At 55.7% G+C, this 22806-nt stretch overlaps 1 protein-coding gene across 14 annotated transcripts in view; it reads left to right on the forward strand.

Moving 5' to 3' along the window:
• The window catches only part of DYSF (dysferlin), a 238535-nt gene that overhangs the window by 94889 nt on the left and 120840 nt on the right, over nucleotides 1-22806 (forward strand). For 8 of the 14 annotated variants that reach the window (XM_011980653.1, XM_011980659.1, XM_011980661.1 and 5 more), the window contains 12 exons: nucleotides 3390-3505; nucleotides 3958-4071; nucleotides 5384-5561; nucleotides 6174-6298; nucleotides 8347-8453; nucleotides 13913-14105; nucleotides 16217-16372; nucleotides 20090-20221; nucleotides 20310-20476; nucleotides 21629-21743; nucleotides 22038-22143; nucleotides 22409-22551. In XM_011980653.1, the coding sequence (XP_011836043.1) occupies nucleotides 3390-3505; nucleotides 3958-4071; nucleotides 5384-5561; nucleotides 6174-6298; nucleotides 8347-8453; nucleotides 13913-14105; nucleotides 16217-16372; nucleotides 20090-20221; nucleotides 20310-20476; nucleotides 21629-21743; nucleotides 22038-22143; nucleotides 22409-22551 (1652 nt within the window). Of the gene's footprint in view, nucleotides 1-1689; nucleotides 1732-3389; nucleotides 3506-3957; nucleotides 4072-5383; nucleotides 5562-6173; nucleotides 6299-8346; nucleotides 8454-13912; nucleotides 14106-16216; nucleotides 16373-20089; nucleotides 20222-20309; nucleotides 20477-21628; nucleotides 21744-22037; nucleotides 22144-22408; nucleotides 22552-22806 lie in introns of all 14 variants that reach the window. The other 6 variants (XM_011980655.1, XM_011980657.1, XM_011980664.1 and 3 more) reach the window with 1 other exon arrangement.

The following is a 22806-nucleotide window of genomic DNA, read 5'->3' on the forward strand; positions in this document are numbered from 1 at the left end:
AAGGAAGGAAGGAAGAAAAGAAAAGAAAGAAAGGGTGAATTAATGAAAAGGTGTGGTTGGGAGGCAGGCTGCTCTGCAGTTACCCACTTGGTCCTCTGAGCCACCAGAGGCATGTGTTGGTCAGATGGCCGATGGGATTAGGGGGACTTCTGCGTCTGGGCTGGGCACCAGTCTGCAGCCAGAATTCAAAATCAGTCTGGGTGGGAAGCCAACTTTGCCTCTGTAAGAAGCACATGGGGGTTGGAACTGTGACCTTGGCCTCATTAGCCCAAGATAACAGGCCAGGCCTGTTAGCAATCATTTAGAAGGAGCTTAAAATGGGATCTGTTTCCTTCCGGTGGTCCCTGGCCACTGCTCTCCTTGGGCCTGCAGCTGTGCCTGTGTTGGCCCTCTCGCTGTTGCAGAAATCTCCCCACGAGCAGAGCCCTGGCTTGCCCATGGAAGGAAACCTCTTGCTTTGGAGATGAAGGTGGCCATGAATTATGATTTATGCAGCCCTGGTGTCTGCCGGCTGATGTTTGTAGCTGAGGCCTGGCTGAGGAGGGCCGAGGGGCTGGGCTGGGCCCTCCTTGCTGCCTCTGCCCTGTCCTCACTCCGGACGGCCATGCTGCCTTCTCTCTTCTCCACTCTTTCTCTCTGTGTCTTTGTGCACTCTTCCTTCACAAAGTTTTCCTCAACCCTTGACTTCTGACTGCAGTCACAGGGCTAGGGGAAAAGAAGTGTTTTCTGGAGGACAGCAACAGGTAAAGGTAAACGAGGAAGGGAAGTAATCAGCAAGTTCACCAACCACGTCCCGGGTGGGCACGTGACCTCAGACTGCGTCACACTTTGCTGTTGCAGAAGGAGAATGGGAAGGTCAGATTTGGGAAGAGGCAGAAATCAGAGAGGACAGTGGAGGAAGACCGAGGGGTGTCCGCTTCCTTGGCGGCATTGTGTACCTGCCTAGCAGTGAGGGACAGATTCAGAGTCCATATGTGTGCCAGAGCATTTCCTTCCTTGCTTTTCTTATTTCTAGACATTCCTTACCAACATTTAGGGGCACACCCAAGTGTGTAGCGTGTTCAGCTTGTGGACAGCGTCTGGCTCTGTGCTTCCCTGGAAGCGGCCTGTGTCAGAAGCCAGATGCCAGTGAACATGCAACGTGGAGCCTTCAGGGGTGATTCTGGACACGGCCACTAGGTGGAGATGTTGTGCCTTGAAATGTCCCTGCGCAGCGCGCCTGGTTCCAAGTGCGACCTGCCTGTGGGCTTGGAGTGTGGGGTGTGCCTCGCTTCCTAGCTCTGGCCCTTTTGTGTCTCCCCACCCTTCCGTTGTGTCTGTACTTTGTTCCCCTCACTTATCTGGCTATCATATGGAAAAGCACATTTTCTTTTCTGAATTATTCCTTGAGTGTATTGAATCAAATTTCGGGTCCGGCAAACGGAACACACAGAGTGATGGGCAGGCCAAGTGGGACCCCTAGGGCTCATGGGGTGTTGGGGGCTGCGTCTGGAGGGGCCGTGATGATTTAGTTTATGATAAATTTACAGCTGGGCAGAGGGTGGGGCCTCGGGCTGCATCTGTTTCACAGCCTGGAGCTGTCTTTCCATCTGTCTGTCTGCCAGCTCTCCATCCACAGCCTGTTCATGTAACCGGTACTTCTCCCAGCCATGCCCACCCTAACCCCTTTTCCATTTCTTTACGCTTCAGAGGAGACTGCAGGTGCCGTCAAGCCTTCGAAAGCCTCAGACCGTACGTTGCTGTCACCTTGGGGACAACCAGGGGAGCGGGGCCTTGGGTTTCGGTTAGAGCGGCGAGGGTGCTGGAGGCATGGGGGTTTTTGATTTGCCTGAGGTGGGACTGAGGTTCCCCCACAAACGTAAGTCTCTGGACTTACATTTGCTGTCGCCTCTCAGCCTGTGTAGAGCATGTAAATCGTCTGGAATGCTTTAAGGGCCAATTTCCTCCCATTTTCCCCAACCCTTCCTAAATGGGATAGGCTTGGGCCGATGCTCCAGTTAGACCCCTCTGTCTGGTAGTGAGGGGTAGAGGCAGGCATGGGGGTCTGGAGTGGGGCAAGGGGAGTGTGAGGTGTTTCAAGGGCCAGGAGGAGGCCAAGAGGAGTTAAAAACTCTTGGAGTTGAAATCCTCAAGGTAAATCATAATTGAGATGATTAACGCAAATAATTAGTAATGCTCCTGTTAGCCCATCTACCTGGGCCTCCCACCTCTCCTGAAGGCCAGTGCCCTGTCTGTGCTGGGGTCTAGGAGAGGGAAGGTGTTGAAGGAGGTGGGGTGGCCCCTGGCTGAGAGGGGAGGTGAGGCTCCAGCCTTCTGGTCCCTCCCTGTCCTGGCTCCTCCCTCATCCCTAGGGTCTCGGCAGGGGCTGGACTCGCAGTGCATGACCTTAGGTCTGGCTCAAACACTTCTCTGCTGAGGCCATTTGTTTTGTGCCTACTTTGGCTCATCCTTGTGTGGACTGATTGGGTCGTTCCAGAGGGTTCTCGTCTCTGGCCCTGCTTTCCACCTTTGGTATTTTGGAAACAACCTCTTCCCCATTCCTCTGAAAGGGACAGTGTGGCATTTTAGGGTTTTCAGGGTATGGCCAGTAAAGTCCCATTGGGAAACTCAGTTGTGAGCTGGAAAATGATGTTAGCGAAAGAGAGCCTCCAAAAAAGGATGGAAAGGATGTGGAGAGATTTCCCCTCTTCAGGAGTGTAATTCTCTCTGCTCTGACCTGCTCTGTTAAAAAATGTTCTTTGCACAATGTGTATGTGTGTGTGTGGAGGAGATTCTGGGATGAGGCAAGGCCATTAGGGCAGGGGGTATGTGCCTGGCAGCTGCCCTAGGGAGGAGGAACGTCTAGCTGGGCTCCATCCCTGGCCTCCTGGGAGACGGTTTCTCTTGTTACCGGGCTCTGGGACCTCTTAGGTCCTCCCCATTGGCTGCAGGGCCTACAGTGCCTATAGAAGTGTAGGATGGAGAGCAGATGCAGGACTTGATGGGGTGGGGCTGGGGAGGGGCACGAGCAGTAGAGGGCCTTGAACCCCAACTTTGTGTGCTGGCTGAGTGCATGGGCTTTGAGGTGACACCATTCTGGGCCCTGCCACCTTGTAGTCATGTGTTTCTTTGCATCTCTGAGCCTCAGTTTCCTCATCTATAAAATGAGACTAATAAAAATAATAAAAATATGATTGCATCTCAGCATGATGGTGAGGAGTAAAGAGACTTAGGGGAGGGCACGAGAGCTATCGCTTGTGGCATTCGTCTTTATACACTGACAGGAGTTGCATTGGGTGCATGTTGGGGGAACTGAGGGTCAGGGGTGGGCTCAGGCTGGAAGGTGGCTGGGTTGAGCATTGGGAAGCCCCAATGGGCCGATCCCTCTGATTGCCACTTGTGTCTCCCAGTGGATGACCACCTGGGCTTCCTCCCCACTTTTGGGCCCTGCTACATCAACCTCTATGGCAGTCCCAGAGAGTTCACGGGCTTCCTGGACCCCTACGCAGAGCTCAACACAGGCAAGGTGAGCTGGCTGGAGCCCTGCTTAGCAAGGGCAGGATGCCAGATGCCCAGGTCCCTCAGGAGCCCAGGCCTGTATGCAGAGTCTTCCAACCCTGCCTGGGGGCCCACAACCAGGCAGTCACCCACTCAGGGAATTCTCCTTCTGCCCCTTGACGCTGCCTCTCCCGAGTGCCAGTCTGATCCTTCCATGTTCCCCGCCCTGAAGGACCCAGACCCTGTCTCTTTTTCTTCATCTTTTGTTCTGGGTTGGCATCTGGCACTGTCCATCTGGGTGGCTTGTCATATCCCCCGAACTCTCTGGGCCATGCTTTCCTCATCTGCAGAGAGATGAGGTTGGCTCAGGGACCTCCTGGGTGCCTGGGAGATGAGCTACCTCAGGGCCAGAGGGTGCCCCTTTCCTTCCCCTCCTTCCCTCTGTCTCCCCTGCTCCTGGTGACCTGACCTCCCTGGCAGGGGGAAGGTGTGGCTTATCGTGGCCGGCTTCTGCTTTCCCTGGAGACCAAGCTGGTGGAGCACAGTGAGCAGAAGGTGGAGGACCTTCCTGCGGATGACATCCTCCGGGTGGAGGTGAGGGGCATGGCTCTTGGTGGGAGCTGGGTGTCGGGGCGGGGAAGGGATGGCCACACTGGACTGGCCTTGAGGTGTCATGGCAGAGGGAGGACTCAGCTCTGCCTACATGCATAGTGCCTTTACCTCTCTGGGCCTCAGGTCTCAGCTGTAAAGTGGGAATAAATTAACACTTGCCCCTGCCTCCCTGGAGGGATGATCAGAGGCTCAGAGAAGATAAATGAAAATATTTCAAAAGTCTAGAGTTTGATGCAAAATGAAATGTGATTTTATAATAATAACGTAAGGATAACTATTAAGTCAAACAAGCACTGAACATGTATCAGGCACTGTGCTGCTGACACCTCTGCTGTTACTGACTCCTCCCAACACCATGAGGTGGCTGCTGTTATTATTATTATCCCCATTTTACAGATGAGGAAACAGGCTCAGATATATCAGAGCAACAAATGGTGGAGCTTGGCCTTGTGTCCAGGAGGCAGCTGTGCAGAGTCTGTGTGGTGATTTAAGCTGTTAGACACAGTGGTCAGATGGCTCTGGTTTGAAGTCTGGCTGCAGCACTTACAGGCTCCATCAGTTTCCCTATCTGGAATGTGGGGATATATTATACTTAAAGTTATATTATATAGCTTGTAATAATATATTTATAAGATGGTTGTGAGAATTAAGGAAATTAATACACATATGCAGTAAGCACTTACTAAGTGCTAGCTGTTGCCACTGTTTACATTCACCTAATACCCAATTGTCTGACCCCTCTTCTCTCAATCATAGGATTGAGTTCCTGCCCTGTCCCCGCCCTATGCTCAGTGCCTGGAGGGGACAAAGAGACCCTTTCATCCCAGGCACATGACAGTGGCAGCCCGTGTGTCCTGCAGAGTTGGCTGCTGAGGGGGAGACCCTGAGTGGCATGGGGCAGGAGCTCTGGGCAGGCGCCTGGTGGCTTAGAGCCTTTAGCCCCTCTGAATGGCAGAGAAGTTCCAGGTTGCCCCTGTGGGCCCAGTGGGAGACCCCACTCAGCTGATGTGGTGGTACCATCGCTGCTGGTTTGGATTAGGGGCAGCTTGACCTTGGAGGAGCAGCTTTTATTAGGGAAACGTGGCCAGACGCACGCAGGTCTGGAATGAGCTTGTTCAGTTAGCAATGAAATCTGGATGCTGTTTCTTTCTTGGGCTACTTGCCACCCGTCAGTCCAGCCAGGAGCTATTGGGTGCCGGCTATGGCCAGGGCCTGCCAGATACACGTCCCCTCCCTAGCCTGGGTGCCTTTCTTTGCTTCTCCTGTGACCCTCTGGCCCACTCTCTCCTCACAGAAGTACCTTAGGAGGCGCAAGTACTCCCTGTTTGCGGCCTTCTACTCGGCCACCATGCTGCAGGATGTGGATGACGCCATCCAGTTTGAGGTCAGCATCGGGAACTATGGGAACAAGTTCGACATGACCTGCCTGCCGCTGGCCTCCACCACTCAGTATAGCCGTGCAGTCTTTGACGGTGAGGCAGTGCTCCTGGCTGGGACCCCGATCACAGGATCATAGAGCAGGGGGCCACACCTTTCCGTGAGCTGCCTCCCACGGAAAGCTGCTGGAGGCTATTCAAAGGCCCTGGCCCTGGCCAACCTGTTCCAGCTGTCCCCTTGCTCTCCTCCAGGCGAGGGGCCCTGCTACTAGTGCCCACAGATGCAGCTCCTGGGACCAGCTGTGGTCAGCATTGACCCCGATCCATCCTGCTCATTTCAAGGAGTCTGCCGGCCTTGGTTTGGACATTTTAGGGAGTGTGGCCTTGGGTTTCCCAGGGCAGCTCTAACAACTCCTCAGTTTTGACATGCCCTGGAGCCCTAATGAGAGCTGCAGCTGTCTGCTCAACTCACACAGAGAGCTCAGGCACCTCTTTCGGACACTGGGCAACACGGGTCACTCCACGTGTGTCCAAGAGAGTTCTTAGATGGGAAGGGTGAACAGGTGCCTGTCTCTCTCCCACGTGTGGTCCCCTTCCCAGCTCTGCCAGTCCTAGCCCTGGAGTGCCCAGGAGGCTGGCACTCTTAGCACCCCATCCCACCTGCCCTCCGCTCCTGGCACAGTGCTCAGGCCTGTCTCTCCATTCCAGGGTGCCACTACTACTACCTACCCTGGGGCAACGTGAAACCTGTGGTGGTGCTGTCATCCTACTGGGAGGACATCAGCCACAGAATCGAGACTCAGAACCAGCTGCTTGGGATTGCTGACCGGCTGGTGAGTGACAACGTGCCCAAAGCTGCACACGCCTGTGCATGCACCTGCTACCCCGCTGCACGGGGCGTCTCAGACCACCATCCACTGGTGCACACACTGACACATGGCTGTGCCTACTAACCTTCGTGGTTGGTGTCCTCGGTGTCTTGGCAGTACCAGACTTGTGGTCCTGTCCTGTACGCTTGGAAGAGGAGAAAGGGGATGCGAGCAACCTGAGGCAGCTCCAGTGTGCAGTGGGACCCAGGGCAAGGGAGCAGAAAGAAAACCTATGTCACGCAGCAGGGCACGGCCTTGCTCTCGCTCACTTACTCATTATAGGCCTTCGGACTCTTAATGCACGCAAGGGCTTATGCTAGAAACTTCTAGCCAGAAGCTAGAGGCCAGAGGTGAACAAGGAGCTGGCTCTGTCTTCAGGGAGTCAGTTTATTAAAGGAGGGCATAGGCTCACTTGTGCCTCTCATACAGGGCTTTCTAAACTTAGGTACAGGTGACACTCCAGGGGCAGAGAGATGTTGGGCTCAGAGCAGGGAGGGTGGCCAAGGAGCGTCAGGAAGGCATCATAGGCCAGCGAGGGGGCCGTGTCCAGTGCAAGCAGATGGGGGGTGGGAACCCAGCTAGGCCACCATTGCAGGAGCCTGAGGGAGGGTGACCAAGCCCTGGGAAGGAGATGGCCTCGGGCGGGGGGCGGAAATTCCAGGACTTGAGCTACAAGGCCTTGGTGGCCAACTGGATTTGGGGCTGAGGAAGGGCTATAAGGAGGAACTCAGGTGGCTGGGGAATTGGGAAGCTGGGGAGAAGAGCAGAGCATATGAGGTCAGGTTCTGTTTTGGGGGTGAGGAGGGGACATCTGGGGAGGCCCCTACAGATGCTGGATGCTGCAGTCCTGGCACTTGGCCAGAATGGAGGAGAATCACAGGTGGGCAGAGGTGTAGAGGCCAAGGGAGGTGAGGAGGTTGAGTGGGAAGCTGATGGTCCTGGCAGTGGCTCTAGGGGTTTCTGTGGTGTGGATGGGGACAGCTGGTGGGAAAATGCAGGAGACAGGTGCAGGCTCTACTGCAGGAGCATGCTGGGATCAGCAGGTGGAGGGAAGCGGGGCTGGAGAGGCCTGGGCATATCTGTGGGTGGGGAGGTGAGCATGGCTTGAAGGAAAGGTGGACAGAGAAGGGAAGGAGGCCATGGTGGCCCCACCTTCCCAAAGACTGGCAGTTCTAGAGGAAAGAGGAGACCAGCGAGTGCTGAGATGGGGAGAACGTGGAGTTGATGCCATACAGCTCTAGACTCTGCCTTCTGGGCCAATCACTGGCTCACAGCAAGACTCCAGACTCCAAGAGGGCAGGGACCATGTTCTTTCCAGTTCTATTAGACCGGTAGTCCAAATCCCGAGCACACGTCCTTGCTCAGGAAGGCCGGTGGGTGGGGAGGGGCGTGTGGGGGGCTGAGGGACAGTCCTTGGCCTCTCAGCTCAGGGCTGAGGCCCCATGGAGAGGGCTGGAGAAAAGCTTGGTAAGGGCCTGTTTCCCTGGGAGGCAGCACAGGGAATGAGCAGCCACGGGAGTTTGAGGAAGGAGGTTCCTGTGATTAGAGGTGGCGGGACTGCTCCTGGGAAGAGGGTGCTCTTAGTCTAAGCCTCATAGGGTGGTAGAATCTGGAAAGGAGAGAGGGTTCCAGGTGGGGAACCAGAGCAGGCTCGGAGAGGGACACTCACCTGTGGGAAGCCAGGCCTGCTTTGAGGGTGGCAGGGAGGAATCAGAAGCCATCAAGTTCTTTCCAAGTCTGCAGAACCCCCACCCCCGCCCCCGAGCTCCTTGTGACTACATGTGAGGCTGGGGTTCCAGGTACGAGACTTTGGATGTATTTGGGTACGGGCAGCCTTGGAAGGTTCTTGAGTCAGGATAGAACCTGGTTTGTTGGGCCTGGGCTCTGCCTTCTTTCCTCTAACTGTTCACTCCTTTTTGGTTCAGTAGCAGTGACAGGGCCTAGGGGCTGGGTCCAGCGTGCACCCTCTGCCCTGTGGTGACACACCTGACCCTTGCCTGCCCCTTCCACAGGAAGCTGGCCTGGAGCAGGTCCACCTGGCCCTGAAGGCGCAGTGCTCCACGGAGGACGTGGACTCACTGGTGGCTCAGATGATGGATGAGCTCATCGCAGGCTGCAGGTAGGGGGGACCTGGCGCCCCTGGTGCCCTCCTCTCCTGGCTCAACTGGGCCTGTTTCGCTGGGAGTGCTCGTGTGTGGCGGTGAGCAATGGCACGTCTCCCAGCCACGCTTGGCCAGCAGTCCAGCCCGTGCTGAGTCCAAAGGTGGTGGAGCCAGCGCAGGAGTTGAAAAGGTGACATTGAGAGCAGGTCATAAATCTCCCTGCAGCAGCGGCAGCTGCGGGCCCGGCGGCCGGCTCACCTGAATGGGGGGCATTGTGTCTCTGATCCCCGACCTCTTATTTCCCTGATGGAATCTCCAGGAGGAGCTGGCTGGGGGGTGGGGTGACGGCGCCCCTCGTTCCCTCAAGGCCATGTCGGGGATCATGGTTTCTGTTTAGCCTTCTATTGACACGGCTGATTGTCGACTTCAGGAAAAGAAGGCCCGGGGTGTGGAGGCCCAGCAGAGGGGGGCATCTCACATCTCCTCCACTGCCATGTGGTTTTGGGGGGCCACCCGTGGGTTCTGACCCTTGGTTTTCTCAACTTCAACCTGGCATGAAGAATAACTACTTTATAATATCTTCTAAACAAAGTGCCCGGCCCTTGGGAAAGATTTAATAAATGGTAGCATAATTATTGCTCAGAAAAAGAAATGTCAGGAGACTTAGCTCCTGGTCTCTTTATCTGACTTTGTGACTTTGGGAAGCTTCTCTTCTCTGGACTTTAGTTTTCTCAGCTGTTAAATGGACTTAAATAGTCGCCCCTCTGCTCTCCACGGGATTAATATATGCAAATGTGTGAATATACACAAATGTATTCTATGCCCCCTATACGCCTCATCACCCCTCCCTCAGCATGGCTGTACAGCCCTGCTGAACGCATCAGAGAATTGATAACCATGGCCACTGATGCAGCATCCCTTCTATTGTTTATGGTTCAGTTAGGAAGTATATCTTTATCAAAATATTACCCCAGAGAAATGCTCCCGGCCCAGCGGTGGAATTCCAGACAGGCCATTCACCCATTTCCCCCAACCTTCCTGAAGCCTGGCAGGCTCAGTGCCAGACACCCAGAGCATACTGACAAAGGTACAACTTCAGCCCTCCAGGGATGGTGGGATGCAAAAAATGGGCAGAGGAGGTAAAGTCTGTTAGGAAGTTAGAGGTGCACTGTAGGAGCTCCAAGCAGGTGCATCTCATTCCCACTAACTGAATTCAGGGAAGCTTCCTGGAGAAGGGGATGCCTGTGGTGGACTTTGAGGGAGGAGCAGGAGTTAGCCTTTGGAGAGGGGACTGCCAAGGCAAAAGCACAGAAGCCTGAAATGCCTGCTGCCTCCTGGGTGGGGGAGGTGGCAGGAGAGGCTGTTGCCCAATTGGGTGGCCCCGAGGGTCTCTGCTATTAACCAACCATGAAATCTTATGAAGTAGAAAGTAGGCTGGGTGTGGAGGCTCACTGCTGTAATCCCAGCACTTTGGGAGACTGAGGCGGACAGATCACTTGAGGTCAAGAGTTCAAGACCAGCCTGGCCCCATCTCTACTAAAAATACAAAAATTAGCCATGTGTGGTGGCGGGTGCCTGTAATCCCAGCTACTTGGGAGACTGAAGCAGGAGAATTGCTTGAACCCAGGAGGTGGATGTTGCAGTGAGCTGAGATCACGCCCCTACACTCCAGACTGGGTGACAGAGCAAGACTCTGTCTCAAAAAAAAAAAAAAAAAGTAAATGACCCTTGTTTTACAGATAGGAAACTGAGGCACAGGGAAGAAGGTTGATTAACTTGCCCAGATTCACACACCTAGTGAGTGGCAGAACCCCCTTGCAGTGCTGCTCTGTAATGGACAGAACTTGATGGGGTGAATGTGGGAGCCACAGGAAGGTTCAGAATGATCCCCTGGTCCTGGCCAGGGTGGCTAGGTGGGCATGGGGGCCGTGCTCTGAGAGGGTCAGCAGGAGGAGGAGCCAGTTGAGGGGGAGGTGAGGCATTCGGGACAGGCTGTGTTGAGGCATCTGTGAGGAAGCTGGCCTGTGGTCTGGAGGTGGGAGGACAGAATGGGGTTGGAGGGGCGCATACGGGCACGGTCAGCCTGGGGTGGCTGCAGCCATTGGGTGAGTTCCCCAGGGCATCCCCAGGGCCCCAGGCCCCACCTGCAGGATGACTCATAGTGCCACGTTGGCACCACTTTGGGTGAGGTGGGTGGGCCAGGATTCTGGGTTCTACCCGTGGCCCTGCACATGACCCCCGTGTTGTTTGTAGCTTGGCAGGTCTGAGGGGCCTGGGACATCTGAGACCTGTGGGCCCTGAGTCCTTGGCTGCCCTCAGTGACCTCTGCAGGGCTCTGCTCTTGGAGGATCTGCCTAAAAACACTTCTGGCCCCTTTGAGTCACTCTCCCGGGGTTGGACGAGTGGCTGGGCCTCCCAGCAGGGATGCTTGTTCCAGCTCAGGAGCTTGGGAGGAGAGCTGGGTTCCCGTCCTCTTGGGAATGCATAATGGCTGTCTAGCAGAGGAATTCCAGGCAGCAGGAGCAGTTCGCTCAGCTCCACCTGAGGCCACTAGTGCCCCGCACCTCAGCAAGAGGGCTTCCTCCACCCCCTCTCCTGTGTGGGAGCATCCTGTGTGATGCTGAGCACCATCACAGCCGACGTGCAGAGCAGCTGGGCATGGGGGCCTTGAGCGAACTCAGGCCCACAGCTGACCACAGCAGCTCACCCTTTCTCCAGCCAGCCTGGACCACTTCTCCAGCATCGGTGTTCCTCATTCCATCTCAGCCCTTTTCCTGGCTCATCTTCCGGGAGCCTCCCCCTTCCCCAGCGCCGGTGGTGTCCACTCTGTTCCTCCAGCCCAGCCCTCTCCTCTGATCTCTACACCTATGAACACAACGTGCTGGACATGTCCACGTGGATGTCCTGCCAGCACCTCCGTGCTGCGTCTGGGGCTACACGTGTTGCAGACAGGTTTCATCACCTCCCGGCACTGTCTTCCTGGCTCCCCAGAACCCACGCTGGAAACCTGAGCCAGCTCTGACTGCTCGCCTCCTCTTTCCTCTGCCCCAGCCCTGGTGGCTCTGCCTCACCCATGTCCTTCCTCCTTCCTTCCTCTCCCATCCCTCCTTTAGTATCCCCATCGTCTTCAAGCTGTGTCACGCCTGCCTCCACGTCAGCCCTGTAGTGGCTGCCACTGCATCCAGGAAAAGCCCCTGCTCTCATCCTGGTGGACAGGCCTTTCTGTCCCCACCACCTGCCTCATGGAGCCCCTGTACTTCTGAAGCTCTGCGTTGGTTTGTCTGGCCCTCAGCGTCCCCACCCCTCCAGGCTCCCCCTTGCCTCTGTGTCTTTGCACTTGTGCACATGCTGCTCCATCAGCCAGGATGCCCTTCCTGCTCTTTTGGGCCTTACTAACTCCTGCTGGCCCTGCCAGGTGCAGCTCAAAGCCGCTTCCTCCAGGAAGGGATCCTGACTCTGAGGCTGCTCAGGCAGGGATCTGTTTGCATCTTTCTTCTGTGGGCCCCCTGAGAGCAGGGCCAGGTCTCATCTCTGGATGCAGCATCCAGTCCAGGCCCAGGGGAGAGCTGTTGCTCACAAGGAGTGAAATGAATGCCCCGAGGCCGGTTCATCTTTCAGGCTGGACACTACCCAGGGTACAGGTATCCACCTGGCCCCGCAGAGGCAAGCAGGGACCTTGGGAGCAGCCCAGCCCACTCTGCTCTCAGCCTGCTGAGCCCTGTGCTGGGCCTACCTGCAATTTCCAAGTCAGCCGGCGTTGGCGGGGCCCCTGGCTTTGCTTAGGGCTGGGTGGAGCGCCATCAGCCTCCTCTTCCTGGTCTCCCCTTCTTTCCGTACCCCCTGCCTTGGGCTTTCCTGAGGAGGGAAAGAGCCGAGACAGCACGGAGACAGCTTGTTAGTGGCACTCACAGGTCCTAAATGTTTCTTGGGGAGTCTTGGCTGGGCTGTAGCCTCCATGAAAATCTCCCTTTGGTGGTCTGTACTGCAGCCCCTCCCGACTCCCGACCCAGGCTGGGCGCATAAATCACCCTGGTTGGCTCGGCTCTCCCTATCCCTCTCCAGACCCGCCTGCCCCCGCCCTCAGGCCCACTCAGGCCTGGTTCCCAGGCAGGCCCCAGCCCAGGGCTCCGGCCCAGGCCCCCCCAACCCCGCCCCGCTACCCACGGAGCATGCCGCTCCACCACTGAGGAGCGGCCTGGGGCAGCCCATCCGCGGCACCCTCGGGGCAGTAAATATTATATTACTACAGGGTGTGCAGTACGTGACCTGAGACAGGCCCCGGGGCTTAAGTTTCCCGAGATGGAGTTTGCGTACTGCTCCCCCCACCCTAAAAATTCAATTAAAAAAAATAACAGGAAAAATGTAGTGCGCCGAGGGCCTGCCAGAGTGGTGTATCTGGCGGCGGCGGTGCCGCTGCGCTCCGGCGGTAATTGGTTCTGCATAGCTCGGGGAAATTGGCAGAAAAATAAATCAGCCGGGAGCCGGGAGTCAGACGCTGCGGGGAGGGGAGGTGGGGGGGCTGCAAGTGGTGGGAGCAGACCTGGTGGAGCGGGTTTGACTAATGTCCTGTTTGGGAGTGAAGGGGGTGGGGTGGGGGCAGGGCAGCCCCCATACCCTCAATCAGGGAAAATGGAGAGGGGTCCTGCTTGGTTAGAGAGTGCACAGACCGCTCGGCCGCATTTCTGCATGGCGCCTGTGTGGGTACCGACCCCTGGGCTTGGAATGGCGAGGAGGAGCCATATGAAGGACTTTTAGGGTGCCTCTGTGGGATAGGGGAGGTCAGAGTTCTTTGCCTCTAAACAGGATTGAGCTTAAACCTGACTTCCTACCTCTTAGGGCTCAGGGCTGTGTTTCTGGCATTGCATGTACCCCCCACCTCCTCTCCAAAGGCTTCCCAAAACAGAGGGTTCTGGGAAGGATTCTGTCGTGGCTCCCCATCCCACCTCAGGTGGATACATCTGAGCTGCTGGCCTCCCCGCAGTGCCTGCAGTGGCTTTTCAGGGGTTCCTAAATTTCTTCCTTGAAGAATGCGGACACACAGCACAGAGCGGGCTTGTTTCAGAGCAGGCACTCAGCGCTGGGGCCTCTACTCTAGGAGGATCCAGGGGGCAGGAGCGGGACCCCCTGGGCCCTCTGAGAGCCTGTAGTCAGTGGGGCAGAGGGGAACATATGTGCAAAAGAACTCACCGGACTGGAGTTGAGGACAGATTCCAAACTGGCAGTCCTGGAATCGGGGGCTGGGGACTCCACATCAGGAGGCATGTAGGCTGACATGGGTGAGGAAGGCTTCCTGGAGGAGGTGAGGATGGAGCACATCACACAGAGATGGCTGTGCTTGTGGAGCCAGCTGGAGAAGGCACCCAGCAGGCAGGCAGAGGGGGTGGGGCCTGCTGTGAGAACCCCAACACATGTGCATGCCTGGACCTGGAGGAGCCCTGGGCTCATTAGGCACACTCCATCTGTCTGTCCCTCACAGCCAGCCTCTGGGTGATATCCATGAGATACCCTCTGCCACCCACCTGGACGAGTACCTGTACCGGCTGCGCACCCGTCACCTGAGCCAAATCACGGAGGCTGCCCTGGCCCTGAAACTTGGCCACAGTGAGCTCCCTGCTGCTCTGGATCAGGCTGAGGACTGGCTCCTGCGTCTGCGTGCCCTCGCTGAGGAGGTAATTAAGCCTGCGGGTACCTTTCTTCTTCTACTCTCCTGCTGCCTGGAACATTAGAACTGGCAGGCTCAAGGGGAATGTCTGGATTATTACCCACCCTGGTTCCATTGCTGGGTGACCTTGGGCAGGTGACTTAACCTCTCTGAACCTCAATGGACCAATTTGTAGAAGGAAGAGAGAGGGTGTGATGGGATACTGGGTGTTATGGGCCTGGCACAGAACCTGGCACACAATAGGTAACTAATAAATGCCCTCTGCTTGCCAAAGTATGTCAGAGACAGAGCTGGAACCAGAATCCAGGTGCCTGGTTCTAGGTTCAGTGCCAGGGCCTGCTTCTCCAGGTTCCCGACTCCTTCTTCCTGCCAGCCAGTGCCTGTCTGCACCTGGCCAACAACCTCCCCTGCCTGGACCCTCTGTTTCCTGTTGTCCTGGATGCCTCTGAGCCCCAGGTGCAAGAAGGCTACATTTTCAGTAACTCTGAGCTTTGCTGTATCTGATCAGAGGGGACCGGCTCTGGTTTGTCTTTGGGAAACTATTTCCCCACCTGCAGAACCTCCCCCTGAGGTCTGTGTGGCCAGATGCACCCACCCCGTTCCCTGGCAAACAGGCAGGTCAGGGATTTGTCTGGAATGAGAAGGGTCTGCTCACAAGTGGTGGGCAGACATCGCTGCTGCCTGCTCTGACCAGACTCATGTGGGACTCCCAGGCAGGAGGTAGGGGCTCTCCCCAGGAGTGTGAGAAGGGCAGGGCCAGGAGAGGGGCTACTGGAGGAAGCTGTGGAAGGGGAGAGGGAGGCTGCTCAGGAAGGGATGTGGGTCCCTGGAGTCAGCAGGGCCTATAGGCACAGGCTGGTTCCCTGGCGGACACTGTGTTGCTCAGCTGTGGACCAACCCCTCACAGTGGCAGCAGAACAACCCCTCAGGCTGGTCATGGGCTGCTCTCTGTAATCTCAGCCCAGACTGACCCCTGAACTCTAAGCATCAATTGTGATATGACTGGAAGGGGTTAAGGTCGAACAGTGCTGTTACTGTAAGGGCCCCGTGGAGAGAGCCCTTCTCAAACTTGCTTGTGCATCAGAATCCCTTGGAGGGCTTGTGAAAAGCAGGTTAGGGCCCACCCCTCGAGTTCCTGGCCCTCATGGAACTGGGGCAGAGCCTGAAAATATGCATTTCTAACAAGTTCCCAGAAGCTGCTGCTGCTGTGGGCGCCACACTTTGAGAATCCCTGGTATAGTGGCTAGGAACGCATATTTGGAGTCAGAAAAACCTGCATTGGTTCCTAAGCTTTCGAAGCCTGAATTTCCTCACCTGTCAAATGGGGCTGCCTGTCTTGCCTCCTGGGCTCGCTGTTGGGGTTCAGTGAAGTGATGCATGGGCATGCTTCACCTGTGCTGCAGGAGCATCAGCTCAGCAGGAGCCCTGGGTGGAGACCTGGCCCCACTTGGGCTCACTTTGCTCACCATCCTTGGAAGCAAATGGACCCTTACCCAATCAGCCTGCTCGCCAGAGTGTGCAGCTGGGAGCAGTTTGTCAATCATGCTGGAGGGGCTTAGGGGCCTCGCAGTTTTGTTCCGGACTAGTCACCATTTTCAGAGTCCAGTGTCTTCAGGCCACGGGAATCCTGCTGCTAGGGGAGGAGGGTGTGTCCTCTGGGAAGGGCATACCTTCCATGGATCTGTTCCCGCTTTCGGGACTGAGGAAGGTGGGTGGTGTCCTAGGCGTAATGTGACCTCCCTGGTCAAATCTCGTTCTCTGATGTTTGCCCCCGGGAATGTCTACCTGGTAGCGAGGACCTAAGAATGTAAGGTCTGAGGTCCAGGCAGGAGTATCTCTTCCCAGAAGGATGTACTCAGCTCAGTAACCTTGGCGGGCTTCTCATGTGAGCTGGGGGCCGCCTTATGCTCTGTCCTCTGGGGGCTTACTGCCACTCAAGCCAGACACCGGCCAGCCCTGGGAGGTCTGGGGGAAGGCCAGGGTGGGCAGCATGTGGGATGGAAGCTGGGAGAGGAGAGGCCTCTGTGGCCTCTGAGTCAGAGGTCAGCTCACGGTGTGACTGTGGGGCGTGGGCCTGGTGTGTCACCATCCCTACCCTGACCACCGCCCTCTCTTCAGCCCCAGAACAGCCTGCCGGATATCATCATCTGGATGCTGCAGGGAGACAAGCGTGTGGCATACCAGCGGGTGCCCGCCCACCAAGTCCTCTTCTCCCGGCGGGGTGCCAACTACTGTGGCAAGAATTGTGGGAAGTTGCAGACAATCTTTCTGAAAGTGAGTTTTCTTTTTTCCCAAATCATGATCATATTTTTCCCAACACAAGGCCTTTCTCCCACCTCTTCTGCTTCCCCCTCCTGTTCTTGACCTATCTTAGTTCTTAGGCTGTGGTCTTGGAAGGAGGGGAGGTCTTTGGGTAAAACAACTTTCCTTTTCCTCGATCTCCCCCAAAGTCCCCAGGCCCCTGCACCTAGTGTAGGACCTAGTAGGTTTGAGCTGGAATCACTGGCGCTGGGAGTGAATGAGGTGGAGTCTGTGGTCCAGGCCATGTCAGAGGGCTGACCCCTGGGGCTGTGTTTGTCCTTCCAGGCAGGTGTGCTTTATAGGGAGGCCTCAGTCCTCAGCTCCCAGGCACTAGCAGGCCTTGTATGACCTGGCTTCCACACCAACCCCAGTGCCCTGGACTGGAGCTGGAGTCACTTTGAGGCTCGGGTCCCTCTGCTGGGAAGGCTGGTATCTGGGGTTTGGGACAGGCGCACCACAAGCTAGACCCACTGGAGAGCTGGGAGCATGTAATTGTGTCCCCTGGTCTCACCAGCCCCCACTTCTCCTGCCCTTTCTCCTCTTCCAACACCCATCCCTGCTCCCTCTTCCTCCTTTCCAGGGGGGTCACCAGCTTTGGGGATGGGTGACTGGGAGGTGAGCAGGTGCTTGGGGAGAGCCCATCTAGGCTCATGTGCAGACATAGAGCCAAGACTGCTGTGGTCCTGGTGTGCAGGACATAATGCGGGAGATCCCTCCCTGCACCATGGCTGCCCAGGCCCAAGGGAGGGCCCTCCTTGAAGGGCTATCAGTGAGGCTGCCCCTGCTTGGGGAGGAGCGGCCCTGAGAAGCAGGCCTGCTCCTTTTCTTTTGAGATGGAATCTCACTCTGTTGCTCAGGCTGAAGTGCAGTGGTGTGATCTCCACTCACTGCCGCCTCTGCTTCCCAGGTTCAAGAGATTCTCCTCCCTCAGCCTCCCGAGTAGCTGGGATTATAGGCGTTTGCCACCCCACCCAGCTCTGTTTTTTTTTTTTTTTTTTGTATTTTTAGTAGAGACGGGGTTTCACCCTGTTGGCCAGGCTGGTCTCGAACTCCTGACCTCAGGTGATCCGCCCCCCGTCAGCCTCCCAAAGTGCTGGGATTACAGTCGTGAGCCACTGCGCCAGCCCTCCTTATCTCTTTTCATTTGCCCTGAATAGCTCTGCTAGCATTCAAGGCCTCCTTGACCTAAGCCACTGGGTCTTCATCCAGCCTAGTCCACCTCCCTAAAACCCCTCCGCGCTCGACCTTCCCCCTCCCCACATCTCTCCTCCCTCCTCCCCTCTTCCAGGAAGTCGTTGTTGACTTACTTTAGCCTCGAGCCCGAACCTGGGAGCAGAGCCCCCTGAGTGATGCCCAGACGCATTTGTATATTGACCAGTCGTCTTGTTGTCCCCTGGGGGGTGTGGAGAGGACAGGTTTCAGTAGCACAGAGGATGCCAGGGTTGACTGGAGCTCTGTGTGGCTTTGGGCAGGTTGCTTAACCTCTCTGAATTGCCTGCTGTCTTATCATCTGTAAAATGAGGGTGGGTGGGGCTGCCCATTTTACAGGTTTTGAGGGTTGAGTTAGGTAACACAGGTGATGGGACTTGCTGGAAATAAGTGATCAATGGATGTTAGTTTCTCTCCCCACCTCTCCCCTTTTCCTTTTGGGGAGCTCCCCTGCTCTATGCGTGCCATGACTAGAGGCCAGCTGAAGGCCAGGGATAGTATATGTCTGCACACAGTTGTGTGAGTAAGTTATGTCTGTGTGTGTCTGTGTGTTGGGCAGTAGGCTGCCCCCATCCACCTGCTCACGTGCCAGCTGGGGCATGTTTCCCGTTAGCTTCTAACCTCCTGTCCTTGTCAGAGCCTAACCTCTGAGAATCTACCTCCTAAGCCAGTTCCTGGCCTGGTAGGGCAAAAAGGGAAGGCAGTCAAGGAGTGGCCGCATCTGAGCGGGGCTGACGGGAAGGCTGTCTGTGAGAGTAGCGGGGGTGCTGCTGAATCGTGCCTGGTGGACTCGCTGGGAGGGGACGAGCTCCAGGTTCTGACCTCTTGTCCATGTAGCCTCAGGGAAATGCAAACTGAAACATTTTCCCTGGTTTCAAGCAAAAAAAAAAAAAAAAAAAAGATATAGAATTGTTTCTCGAAGTCTTCCCCACTGAGTTTATGAGCCCCGCCAGTAGCTCCTGAGCAAGCTCTACAAAAATGTTGGCAGCGAGCAGAGACCAAGAAAACACTGGTGTTTCTGAACTTAAACCAAAGTTGGAAAAAATGAGCACCAGCAGGGAGAGAGAGGAGCCCCAAACTAGACATTTCTTTATTTGCTGTTGCTATTTTGGGTCCGGCAGGCTGGCCCCGTCTGGGGGAGGACAGGGGAGAGAGCCGGGGGTGGATGGGGGAAGTGGGGGTCAGGCATTCCTGCCATCTCCCTGGGGCTGGTGGTTTGGAGGGTAAAGGCAGTTAACCACCCGGGGGAGAGGACAGCCTAAGCGAACAGCCATGGAGAGGTTTCCCCGGGGCATGACACGTGGACTCAGGGGCTCCTCCAGGCTTCATTGAAGATGAACCAAAAGAAGCGGGGCTGTGTCTGCAGGAGGGAAGTATGAGGTGGTCCCGGCCTTGGCATGTCCTCTGCCCCTTCCTGAGCCTCCTACCTGCCCTGGGCTCTTCCTCCAGGGATCCAGGCCTCCCTGACCAGCGTGGGACACCTTACCTCAGCCGCCCTTTCTTTTTCTGAACCCACCCCATTGCTCAGGCGGCTCCCTGCCCCAGAGGATATACTGCTTTGAGCTCATGACACTAGGCCTGGGTACTTAATGTGTTGCCTCCTCTAGGGGACAATGTGAATTTTAAGAGCAGAAGCTTCTGCTCCTCAGGCCATGTCTGACCTTGGGTTTCAATCAAATGGTGAAGTAATTGTGGAGAATAATTTCTGTTTCATGTTGGGTTGTTGTGGTTATCCCATTTGGCAGAGCTTCTGAAAGTTTCAGGATAAAAAGCAGTTGAAGACCAGTGAACAGTGGTTGACACGCTGATAATCACTTGAAAGGGTAGGGATATTAGATGATACACTAACCAAAGAAATACAATATTAAACTTGAAGGGGGAGGCTTTAATTTCTTCTCCTTCCAGATCTGTATCATTGTGTCTCCTTTAGAGACAAGTTTTAGAACTGTGCTGTTCAATATGGTAGCCACAGATGGCTATTTAAATTTGCATTAATTAAAAGTAAATGAAACGAAAACGTTACCTCCCCAGTCATACTGGCCATGTTTCAAGTGCTCAGTAGCTACATGGGGCTAGTGACTACCATATTGGATGGTGAAGATATAAACCATTTTCATCATAGAACGTTCCATTGGCAAGCACTGTTCCAGAAGAAACTGGAAGCGAGGATGTGGTGGGAGAAGGGGAGAGGAGAGATCCTGGGCTAGACATGGTTCCTCTCTGCAGAATGCTCCTAGAAGGGAATGATGTAGCCTTTGCCTTTGATGGCGAGGAATCTTGGTGAGGGATGGGGGGTGGGGTGGGCATTTCTCAATTGTATGCTCCCCTTCTATGCATTCTGGTAAGCGTTTCCACAGGGGACACTCCCAGTGAAGGTGTCAGGCTGGTCTACCCAGCCCTGGAGGACTCCTCCTCAGGCTCTCGTTGAGACATCTGGATCCTGAAGGGGACTGTGGGTTTCTGTCCTTCTCTGGTACCCAGTATCCGATGGAGAAGGTGCCTGGGGCCCGGATGCCAGTGCAGATACGGGTCAAGCTGTGGTTTGGGCTCTCTGTGGATGAGAAGGAGTTCAACCAGTTTGCTGAGGGGAAGCTGTCTGTCTTTGCTGAAACCGTGAGTGCCTGCAGCCCCCACCTCTGCCTCCCACACCCTGGAGCTGCCTGGGCCCCCTGTTCACGTCTCATTCTTCCTGGCCCTCCAGTATGAGAACCAGACCAAGTTGGCCCTGGTCGGGAACTGGGGCACAACGGGCCTCACCTACCCCAAGTTTTCTGACGTCACCGGCAAGATCAAGCTACCCAAGGAGAGCTTCCGCCCCTCGGCCGGCTGGACCTGGGCTGGAGATTGGTTCGTGTGTCCGGAGAAGACGTGAGTCGTGGGCAGGGAGGACTGGGGAGAGCCAGGCCAGGCTGCCCACCATGGACTGCACCCTCCTTTTGGAGGCAGGCTGGGGCTCTGCTGATCCCTCTGCTTGCTCCTGCACTGGTCATAGGAACTTCACTGAACTTTCTCAGCACTGAGGCTCGCCAGGCAGCAGTCCTTTCCAGAAGGGCTTGGATAGTCAGACAGTCCTTTATTCTTTTCATTAAAAAAAATTTTTTTTTTTTTGAGACAGAGTCTTGCTCTGTCTGGAGGCTGGAGTGCAGTAGCATGATCATAGCTCATTGCAGCCTCAGCCTCCTGGCCTCAGGTGATCCTCCTGCTCCTGCCTTCTGAGTAGCTGGGACCACAGCTGTGTGCCATCGTGCCTGGCTAATTTTTAATTTTTTTGTAGAGACAGGGTCTCACTATGTTGTCCAGGTTGGTCTTGAACTCCTGGGCTCAAGTGATCCTCCTCAACCTCCCAAAGTGCTGGGGTTATAGGCTTGAGTCACCACGCCTGGCCAGGCCTTTATTCTTAAGCCTCCATTCTGTGTGGTGTCCATTGGGTGTGGCCCCATCCTCCAAGACACCCAGGACAAGCCCATCACCTCCTCTGCACATGAACCCTTCTCATGTCTGGACTGCTCACACATCCCCTGAGTGGTCCTTTCTCTCTCAGTCCCTCTCAGATCTATGTGGTCCTTTTCCATGTCTATTCCTGCCTTTGCCTCTCTCTCCTCTCCTTTTCCTGTTTGGTTGGCATTCAACTCTGTGGTGTTTAATTTTTTTTTACTTAAAAACATTGAAGTATAATATGTTATACAGTCAAGCACTCAAATCTTACGAGTACAACTTGGTAACACTTTATATTTTTACAACTATCCATCAAGTCTCGACTGCCCATCCTCCTTTTGCTGTCTTCAGTTGGCCTCCTTTTCTCTTTATCTTGGGTGATGTACTCTTTTGTCCCTGATTATCCCAGGGTGTCCCTAGGTCTCCTTTTCACTCTCTGCCTTGGTCTCTTGCGCCCTTGCCTCCCACCCCCATGTCTCTCATTGTTGGTTGGGGTGAGGCTGACATGGGCAGGGGTGCTCTCCAGGAGGTGGTGGACGGGTGGGGGCCTCTCCAGTGGAGACTCTGACCAGCCCTCCTCCACAGCCTGCTCCATGACATGGACGCCGGTCACCTGAGCTTTGTGGAGGAGGTGTTTGAGAACCAGACCCGGCTTCCCGGAGGCCAGTGGATCTACATGAGTGACAACTACACTGATGTGGTAAACCAGGCGCTCAGGGGCAGGTGGGGTCTAGACATTTGGTCTCTGGAGGCACCTGGGGCTCAGGGGAGGCTGGGGCATGTTCCTCCTTGCCCCCTCCTACCTCCGGAGCCTTCATGCTTTGGTTTCCAGAGGGAAAGTGTGGGGTGCAGTGGTGGCAGGACACTGACTCTGGGTCTCTGCCCTTCTATCTGGGACTTCGAGGACGTATGTTGTCAAGTTGTATCTTTTCTGCCTCCCTGCTCACATCTGTCTGTCTCCTCTCATTGCTTGTCTGTTCGGTTTTGTCCTTAGAATGGGGAGAAGGTGCTTCCCAAAGATGACATTGAGTGCCCACTGGGCTGGAAGTGGGAAGATGAGGAATGGTCCACAGACCTCAACCGGGCTGTCGATGAGCAAGGTGGGTAGCATGTGGAGCCTGGCGAGCCCCATCCCCGGCGGGCTCTCAAGCCATGCTGGTGGGGATAGCTGAATGCTAGGGCCCTTCACTGGGCTATTTCACCCACCCCGGGACACTTCTTGAAGGCACCCCCACTCCAAGCTACAAATTAGGACCGAGAGTCAGTGGCTGCTCAAGAGTCTGTGACCATGCCCCAAATTCAGAGATGGTCCCAGGAGAGATGGGGAACTGCCAAGCAATGAGTGATGGGTTCCCCCTCCCCCAGGCTGGGAGTATAGCATCACCATCCCCCCGGACCGGAAGCCGAAGCACTGGGTCCCTGCTGAGAAGATGTACTACACACACCGACGGCGGCGCTGGGTGCGCCTGCGCAGGAGGGATCTCAGCCAGATGGAAGCGCTGAAGAGGGTGAGCCAGCAGATGGTGGGTGGGAGTGAGGCCCCTGATCCCAGGTGACCAGCAGGCACAGGTGCAGACCTGCATGCACACAGACACCTGCATGTGTGCACATGGTATGCACAGACACCTGGGACTCACTGGAGGTGCTCACAGATCACACCAGGCACACCCAAAGATCACACCCAGCATATACACAGATCACACCCAGCACACAGATCACACCCGGCACACCCACAGATCACACTCAGCACACACAGATCACAC

The sequence above is a fragment of the Mandrillus leucophaeus genome, unplaced genomic scaffold (genome assembly GCF_000951045.1).
Source record: "Mandrillus leucophaeus isolate KB7577 unplaced genomic scaffold, Mleu.le_1.0 Scaffold216, whole genome shotgun sequence".
In the NCBI taxonomy this organism is placed as follows: Eukaryota; Metazoa; Chordata; class Mammalia; order Primates; family Cercopithecidae; genus Mandrillus; species Mandrillus leucophaeus.